Raw genomic sequence first — 10,031 nt, 5'->3', positions numbered from 1 at the left:
TCCTTGTCCTTGAGGAATGTCCTTGTCCTTGAGGAATGGGGGTTGGGTCCTGATGTCGCTGGTTATTCGGTTTCAACGGGAATCAATGATGTAACCCAGTAATCTCAGCCAGAGTCGACTCAGCTTTAAATGGGTACCTGGAGAAATCTGGGGAGGTAAAAAGGAAGGGCATGCGAAAGCACAGTATGACTGGTCCCCAACCCCCGAATGAAGGGTCATGAAACTGAGATTAGTGAGGCTACAGGATGAGGGCCTGTCCCCAAAAAATCAGTAAGGCCGTACTTTAAATATAGCTTATTGGAATGGGTTTTTGTCACTGACAACCAATAAAAAACATTCTTTTTTCAAAGAGTGTTTCTAATGGTTGTCAGTAACAAACATCATCAATCAATAGGCCATACAGACCATAGGGTGTGATTGGATAAGGACTTCTTCTAAATACGTGAGTAGCTCTAAAAATTGGCCTTCGGTTCTCCTACCATAATAACATGGGTACAGTGAAAAGGGGAGAGGGACAAGGGGAAGGATGTTTCCATAGAATACTCAGTAGCAAGACTGTCCCCATATTGAAATACCGCTTGTTGCAATTCATTTTCGTCACTTACCATTTTATCAGGTCAATATAACTTGTCACATAACTGGTTTACCATTTTATAACTTGTCAATTACTGTTACAGGTCAATTACTTGTCAATTACTGTTACTGTTACAAATATAACTTGTTTACCATTTTATAACTTGTCAATTACTGTTACAGGTCAATTACTTGTCAATTACTGTTACTGTTACAAATATAACTTGTTTACCATTTTATAACTTGTCAATTACTGTTACAGGATAAAGATTTGAGACTATCTGAATATCTGAACAGGTTTTTAAAAATATCCACCGAATAAACAACCATGCCTGTTTTCACAGATAGGGGGGGGGGGGGGTGTTTGAAGAAATGCAATTGGGTTTTCTAAACGATCGTTGCTTTTGGGTTTTCTATATGAAAAAAATTCCAGATTGGAAACCCGTTTTAGAATTAGGAGATTCAAAATTAAAAGCTTCATTGAATCTCCAACCTCAACCTTTGGATATTCATAATTAAAAGCTTCTGTGAATCGTCAACCTCCAGCTTTGGATCTTCAATCTTTGAATCTGCATGATTAGATTCTGACGCTATTGTCAAAAAAAAAAAAAATCACCAAGGCCATCTAGTGTTTTTTCGTTTCTTGGTTATTTTTCATTATAATAATAAGGCAAAATTAGTGTAATTATCTCATTTGGTAAAAATTTGTGCAGTGTTGTGTCTGATTTCAGTTCCTGAAAAAATCGCAATTTTGAAGCTTGAAAAAAATGCCAAGGAACGCGAAAAGCTAGATGGCCTTATTGATTTCTTTTTGCCACCAGCGCCAGTTTCCACTCTTATAAATTTTCCATACACTTTGACATATATTATTATTTGTTATCAAAAATATTCAAATGCACAAACACCTTAATCAGAGAATCATGCCCATGCTTTGAAAAAACGGTCTTTTGGTCTCCTACCACAACACCATACGTAGAATAATACCAATGATGATATTATTGTTCTGCTCCCCCCCCCCCCTATTGCACTTCTTGGCTCCCAGAGCTCTGAAACCGAGATCTGCCGTGCTGGTTTGGAATATAGAGTTTCATACTGCAATTTTTACCTTTTTTTTCTTATCGTTCTGGAATGTGTTTTTTTTTAAACTTGGCTTATAAAAATATAGCTACAGAAAGACGATAGATGAAGTTAGTGTTGCTCATACGTGGGTGCTTTTTTACACCAGAAACCAGAAATCTTTCTGGGCTAAACACCAGAAACAGTGATATTATTCCAATTCTAGTCAAAATCGAAAAGGTAAATTACTACTTTTTACTCAACGTAGCGGCAGAAAAACCTCACACTCCGTACGGGGACAGCCGCCCCTCTTTGCCCCCAATCTACACCACTGTGCCTATCTAAATTTCATTATTTGTGTTTTTTTTCTAAGACATGCAGCAACCTTGCAGAAGCGGAGTGACCGTGATGTTTTCTTCCTTACCACTCAGGGGATTGTGCAATTGGTCCAACGATATCGCAATGGTATTCGTGGTCGTCTCAAGTCAGTAGTTAGTGAATTGCTCAGACAATACCTCAATGTTGAAAGTCAGTTTCAAACAGGTATGGTTTTTCGTCTGTTTTATACAAGTTAATCCTGTCTTTACAAATTGATTTTATTCCAGGGATTTTTCTCATAGAAATAACGCACTTATGGAATAAAATAATGGGAAAAAAGACTTGGCACAAAAATAACCTTTCTTAGGACACAAAATATGTAATTATTATCTTTCTTAGGACATAAAATATAAAGCATAGAAATTTGTGTTCAGTTTTTGTAAGTTGCCTCCAGATATTTTTTGGGTGCGGAAGGGAGGGGGTGATACTTTAAAAAAAAAGTTTGATTTGGACCAATATGTCTTATTTTTACTCATTCCAATATAAACTTCGTCTTTTTTTTACACTTAGTATAATTGTTTTTTCTGTTCATTTAAGCCAAGGCTGATTTGTTATTCTCTTTGCTAAGGTAATCTTTTCGTATATGCACTGTGATGTTACAAGTATCTTTGAATCTATACAAATATGGGAAGTAATGAAGGGAAGAAATAATTCACAGGTGTCCTGGGCAAGTAAACAATCCACAAGGAGTCCCCAGTATTGCCAGACAACGGGTGAATCCAGTAATCTGCGCCTTCTGCTTACAACAGTAGTAGATCTTAGGGTAAATTTTAGTCAGCAACTCCGTACACCCCTCACCATCCCATCTTTTTGATGCTTAGTACGGACGATAGACTCATTACTACTTATATATGTTATCCTAAGGGAAACAAATCAACGACTATATCTGTTTATAGTGTGAAATAGTGTGATTTTCTCATTGCTTAAACTAACCTTAATCCTAGTATCAACTCCCTCTTACAGTAAGAATGGATCTTTAATTTTTATATGTTACGGAGACGTGAAAACTCAATAAATGAAACTCAAATAATAATAATTTCTTGTGCAAAAGCCAACGAGGACCGTGACAAAAAAAAAAACAAAAGCAGGTCAGGTGACAACATATAATTTAAAACAGATGAATGTGTGAATACATTCGTTGTAGACTTACAATGATCTATATAAGGATTATGTTTGGAATTCTTTATCCGAAGGGCGAGGGTTTGATTCCTGGTGTGGCCAGTTATTTGGTTTGGGACAGGGGTCAGTGGTGTGACTTTGTAAGCTCAGCCAGAGTTGACCCAGCTCTAAATAGGTACCTGGAGAAATCTGGGGAATGTAAGGAAGAAGAGCGTGCAAAAGCGCAGGATGGCTGGCCCCCATCCCCCCATTGCACTTCCTGGCTGAAGAGCCTTGAGACTGAGATCAGCACCGCCAGTTTTGACTTTAATGGTCTAGTGCCGTATCCTTTACCTTTTGTAGATCAGAGGCAACGCTGTAGCGTTGCCTATAGTAAAGGCCATACGGCTCCAGTGTTTTATTATTTATTTATTTATTATTTTTTTTTTCCCCAGAGGCATTTCATACGGAAGGGGTCGTCGTAGAAACTTCAAAGGGGGCTTATTCGATTGGAAATCGAGAGTTCTAGTGCCCTTTTTGATAGTCGAAAATGATTGGAGGGCAACAAGCCCCCCCCCCCCACGCCCATCATTCCCCCAAACAGATCTGATCAAAATTTTGAGATAGCCATTTTGTTCTGCGTAGTTTATTCCAAGATATAAAATGTATTTTGGGGGATGAGACTCCCCCACAACCTTCTAGGGAGCTGTTTTGAGTTATGCCCTTGGGGCATATAACATACTTATAGAAGGCGATGCCGTAGAATCTTCAAAAAAGGCTCATTCGATTGGAAATTCATAGGGATAGTGCCCTTTTTAATAGTTGAAAGTGATTGGAGGGCAACTAACCCCCCCCCCCCTCATGCCCATCATTCCCTCAAGCACATCCAATCAAAATTTTGAGATAGCCATTTTGTTCAGCATAGTTGATTTTCACATAGAAAATATGTTTTTGAGAAGGACACTTCACCACGACCATCAAGGCAAGGGTTTTAAGTTAAACCCTAGGGGGATATATGATTTTTATAGACGTAGGTGTCATGGAAACTTCAAAAAAGGCTCATTCGATTGGAAATTCAAAGGGCTATTCCCTTTTTAATAGTCGAAAGTGATTTGAGGGCAACTAACCCCCTCTCACGCCCAATTTTTCCCCAAACACATCCAATCAAAATTTTGAGACAGCCATTTTGTCAAACGTAGTTTTAAGTTCTGGAAATTAGGTTTTTGAGGATGACAACTTCCCCACAGCCCTCGGGGCAAGTGTTGCAAGTTATGCCCTGGCGGCATATAAAGTTTTCTATAGACAACATCGTCGTATAAACTTCAGAGAGGGCTCATTTGATTGGAAATTGAAAGTTTTAGTTCATATTTTAAGCGTCAAAAGATTTGGAGGGTAACCAGCTTCACCCCCCCCCCCGCCCCTAAACCTTATTTTCCCAAATGCATCCAATAAAGTTTTACGATAGCTATTTTGTCAAAAGTAGTTCAAAGATTATATTAAAAAAATTCCAGTATTGACACAGCCCACCAGGCCCGGAGGGCAGCTGTTATAAGTTATACCCTGGGGCCAAATATGGGTCTTATGGAAGGGGTGCTCGTATTAAGTTAAAAGAAGGATCATCTGATTGGAACTTTACAGTTCTAGTTCACTTTTTAAAAGTAAAAAGAGATTGGTGGGCACCTTGCCCCCCCCCCTTCATGCCCTTATTTTCTAAATCCCATCCGATTCGACCTTTGGGATATCCTTTTTTTAAAATAGTTCAAAGACCATATAACGAAAACTAAGGGGTCAACACAGCCCCCAAGACCCGAAGGCAGGTGTTTTAAGTTATGCCCTGGGGGAATATATGGTTTTTATTGAAGGAGCGCTGGTAAAAAATACAGAGATGGCTCTTTTGGTTGGAAATTCAAAGTTCTAGTTAATATCTGCCGAGTTAAAATAATTTGGAGGGCAACTAACCACCCACGCCCCTTTTTCCCAAATGCAACTAAAAAAAATTTTGAGATAGGCATTAAGTTAAAAATTTCTCAAAAGTCAGATAACAAAAACTCAGGTGTTGTCACAACCCCCCCAGGGCCCGGGGACAGGCGTTGTAAGGTATGCCTTGGGGCATATATTGTTCGTATGAAAGGGATGCTCGTATAAACTTTAGAGAAGGGTCATTTGATTGGATATTGAAATCTAGCCCTTTTTAAGAGTCAAAAGTGATAAGAGGGCAACTGGCCCCCCAAGCCTTTTTCCCGAAAATATAGGCTATCTGATAAAAAAATTTGAGGTAACCATTTTGTTAAAAATAGTTCAAAGATCATATAACAAAACTGCTTTACGTATAGTCATTTCGTTAAAAATAGTTCAAAGGTCAGATAAGAAAACTCCTGTGTCGACAACCCCCCCCCCCAAGGCCAGGGCAGGCGTTGTAAGTATGACTCTGGGGGCATATATGGGTCTGGTGGAAGGTATACTCGTATAAACTTCAGAGAGGGTTCATTTGAATGGAAATTAAAAGTTGTAGTTCATTTTCTCAGAGTGAAAATGATCGGAGGGCAACTAGCCCCTCCCGCCCTCCACGCCTTTGAGCGTATCGGATGGATAAACCCATCAGATAAAAATTTCAAGTGACCATTTTGTTAAAAACTGTTCAACCATCAGATATTGAAACTCCAGGGTCGACACAACCTCCCAGGGCCGAGGGACAGGCGTTGTAAATTATACTCTGGAGATTTATATGGTTTTTATAGAAGAGATACTCGTATAAACTTCAGAGAGGGCTCATTTAATTGAAAATAGAAAGTTATATTTGCCTTTTAAAGAGTCAAAACATACCAAAACATAATCTAGTCCCCCCTCGCCCTTTTTCGTCTAACCCGTTTGATAAAAATTTTGAGATAGCAATTTTGTTAAAAATAGTTCAAACATCAGATAATAAAAACCCCGAGGTTGACACAAACGCATTTTATCAATTTGATACTGTTACTTTGATATCACTTTTGTTACTTTGATGAATATTTGATTTTTTTTTTTTTAAGATTTATTTTTAAATCAGGAATTTTTAAATAATTGAAATTTTTTGCAATAAAAAACGAACAAAAATTAATTTAAAAAAAAAACTCCGAAAAAATAGGTTTTTCAAAGAAAAGTAAAGGCCATTTTAAACTTAAGCTCAGCAGATACAAATATCTTTTAAAATTCAAACTCAAAACGACCAGAAGTTACTATTAAAGAATAAATGAAACCCAAAACGAACAGAAATTAAATAAACAATCATAGCAAAAATATACAACCTTTAATGAAGTAAATGAATAAATAGATCTTAAAGCGAGTAATGCTTCGATTGAATATGAAAATCAAGCTTAAAACGAAAAAAATATTTTGCTATTTAAGAACACATTAAACTTAAAACAAACAGAAATCAAATAAACAATCAATGAAAACAAGAACAAAATATATATTAATGCAAATTAATAAATAAATCTTAAAACGAGTGAAACTTAAATTGAATATGCAAATTAAGCTTGACACAAACAAAAATCACCACAAACAAGAGTTTGGGTATGACCTCCTTCTCTCACTGAAAAAGTCTAAAACCCACTGCTTCATTGATACTGCGCTGCAATTTATATAAGTGTTGAACAATACTTGAAAGTATAAACAATATCAAATGGAACAAATGATAAATTATTATATTAACTGTTGTAAGATCCATCAGATCCAGAGTCTATTTCGCTGTAAATTATATTTTGATTTTCATTGTTTTAGGAACTGGAAAAGAAAGTATTTGTAATATTATCTGTTTTCAGTTGAGCGCCAATGACGCAGTAGGCTTTTGGTTTTTATTTACAGTTAGGAAAGGAGGCAGTATCCAATCACTTGTTTGTAGGGAAACTATTTTCGTCTAACAACTTTAAAAGAGCTGATAAATTAAACTGAATATTTGATGTATAATGATATTAATTGCTGAAAGCTCATCAGTTCAAAATGTTACTATAATTTTAATTTTTATTTTCAGAGATAAGTATATATATATATATATATATATATATATATATATATATATATATATATATATATATATATATATATATATATATATATATATATATATATATATATATATATATATATATATATATATATATATATATATATATATATATATATATATATATATATATATATATATATATATATATATATATATATATATATATATATGTTATATTTATAGAGATGTGTATGTATATTTCTGCATGTATCTTATGACCTGCCTGTATGTGATAGTATATACTTGTATGAGCAATACAAGTCGATTTATACACACACACATATATATATATATATATATATATATATATATATATATATATATATATATATATATATATATATATATATATATATATATATATATATATATATATATATATATATATATATATATATATATATATATATATATATATATATATATATATACAGATACTTGTATCTTTCAATTATATACTTTTTATTATAAAGGTCACTATGATAAGTGTGTATCAACACTGAGAGAGAAGTACAAAGACAATATTGTTAACGTGGTTGGCACGATTTTCTCTCATTCGCAAGTTGCCAAGAAAAATATATTAGTAATCCAGTTGATTGATCACCTTTGGAGCCATGAGCCAGGACTTACCGATGAATTGGCAGCCATTTTCTCCGATTTAACCGGATTGAATAGGACTGAGAATGCCAGAGTGGCTCTTAGAGCACGTCAGGTAAGTAACAAGACTTTACTTCGATTGCTACTTTATATCTTGTGACAGCCAGCAAGCATTTTATGACATCTTGACATTTTTATGTAAACCTAAGAGATTTTGTCACTGCCGTCAAACAATTTATGACATCTTGACATGTCTATGTCAACATTTCATGACAATTTTTGACAAATCTACGGTATCTTGTGACTGCCTACAAATGACATTTTATTTCAACATTTTATGGCAATTTGTAACAAATCTGTTTCATATTGTGACTACCCGAAAACAACTTATCTTAGATATTTCTTGGATATTTAGTTCTATACAACACGTTCACTATTTATAGTTCGATTCTTTACCATAATATTGACTGCAAAAATATTTCATTTTTTGGAGTATAATCAATGGTAAGTTCAGTTCCCCGAATGTAAAGTTCTCTTGGCCTGTAAAAGCGATTATATGAAGGTTATTCACGGTTTAATGGTATTTCAATTTTTTCTATTTGTTCTTTTTTGGGGCTGAAGAAAATGTTCTCACAGCCTCTAACACTGATTTTGGAAAATCAGTGTTCATGGTATGTCTTATTTCTAGTCGTTATATTTTTTTAGTTTCTAGAATAGGAAACAAAGCTCCCTCACTACCCTGTAGAAATGGTTTTAAAAAATAATATTGATGCGATAAGCGTGTTTCCAGTTCTTGTATTTTGTTCAGTTTTTGGGATTAGAGACAACGTTCTATCAACCTTTAAAAATGGTCACGGAAAAATTTTGTTCAAACTAACGGTGTTTCCTTCTTGTATATATGTGTTCAGTTTCTTGTATTGAATTTAGAAAAACAATTTTGAGAATTTTCGACGTAACACCTTTAAATTAGGTGTTGTTTTCTTAGACCACACTGCCGTTCTAAGACGAACAAATAAACTTTCAAATGGGGATAAATCCATTTATTTATACAGATTAAATCCATTTGGGCAAGATTAAAGAAGAAATTTACATCAAGAACTTTGAATGAACTTTGTCAATGAACTCTCTCTGAAAATAATCCAGTGAATACCCAGGAAGATTATAATTTTGCGAATGAGCCAAAACGCAATTTAATTTGTTGCATATACATATGCTAATTTCACGTTTATTGTTTCAGTACATGCATTGAAGATGGTCGTTGTATATGTGATCGAACTGTCTGGACTTGTTGACATGTTTTTTCACTGTCTAAATAAATGGATTTATCCCCATTTGAAAGTTTATTTGTTCAATTTTGAAAAAAAATTAGAAAACGTAAAGCGAAGAATGCTGACATGAGTACTTATTAATTTTAAAACGGCATCTCTTTCTCTTGTTCTGGATTATGTGTAGGCGCCTACGCTCTGGTGTCTTATATGTTTTTTTTCTACTTTTGTGACCATGTTCTCCTTTGCTTTGGTTCAGCCATAGTTGCCAAAAATTTACTTTTTTCTTTGTACAATTTTTTAGCAAAAAAATCTTTTTAGCCCTAATGTTTGATATGAAAAGTGATGATTTGATGTTGGGAATTTTCTGAATACCATTTAGGGCAAAATGAAAAACAGGTCGTCCCTGAATGAGGGGAGGACGTCATAAGGAAGGATTTAAAGGAAATGGGAACTTCCTGGGAGAGTGTAAAGAGGAATCTTTGAATAAATTGAGATGGAGGAGAAGCATGCGTAGCTCTGTTGTCCTCAGGCGGCTTGGGTCTCACGCAAGTTTTCAGGGAGGCAGTTGAAATAAAAAAGCACATTCACCAAAAGGTAGCTCTCAATAGAGATACTGGAGAAACTTTTCTAAGTCCCATTTATGATGAAATTATTAATTCTGATTGTTTTTACATACATCCACAAAATTACATTGTGCAATCAAATAGAATCTCTGATAATAATCTAACTGGAAAGCGATTGGCCTTTAAGAGTGCTTTATGTAAAATAAAATTGTGAAATGCCATTTAGACTTGTGTTTTTTATTCAGTTACCCTTTCACCGTTACTGAGAAAGGGTCGTCCAATTTTAGTTTTGTGTTTTTATTTTAAGGTTTTTTTTTTATATTTTTATCAGTTTTATTCTGCACTGAGGACGGTCAAGCGGAGGTCTTGACCGAAATATTTGCATATTTTTTCACTGGCTGTTAATTGTCCTCGTTTTCTTCCTTTCTTCGCGATTTTATCTCTTATCATGATTAG

The 10,031-nt window shown here is 34.7% G+C and overlaps 1 protein-coding gene across 2 annotated transcripts in view; it reads left to right on the top strand.

The window, feature by feature from the left end:
* Positions 1-10,031, top strand: part of ACC (acetyl-CoA carboxylase) — a 290,230-nt gene that overhangs the window by 159,163 nt on the left and 121,036 nt on the right. For both annotated transcript variants that reach the window (XM_089105579.1, XM_089105578.1), the window contains exons 18-19: positions 2,003-2,172; positions 7,621-7,859. In XM_089105579.1, coding sequence (XP_088961705.1) covers positions 2,003-2,172; positions 7,621-7,859 — 409 coding nt within the window. The remainder of the gene's footprint in view (positions 1-2,002; positions 2,173-7,620; positions 7,860-10,031) is intronic.

This window comes from Artemia sp. Qi Xiang Cuo, chromosome 19, assembly GCF_049724085.1.
Source record: "Artemia sp. Qi Xiang Cuo chromosome 19, ASM4972408v1, whole genome shotgun sequence".
In the NCBI taxonomy this organism is placed as follows: Eukaryota; Metazoa; Arthropoda; class Branchiopoda; order Anostraca; family Artemiidae; genus Artemia; species Artemia sp. Qi Xiang Cuo.
This window is presented reverse-complemented; position numbering and strand designations above follow the sequence as displayed.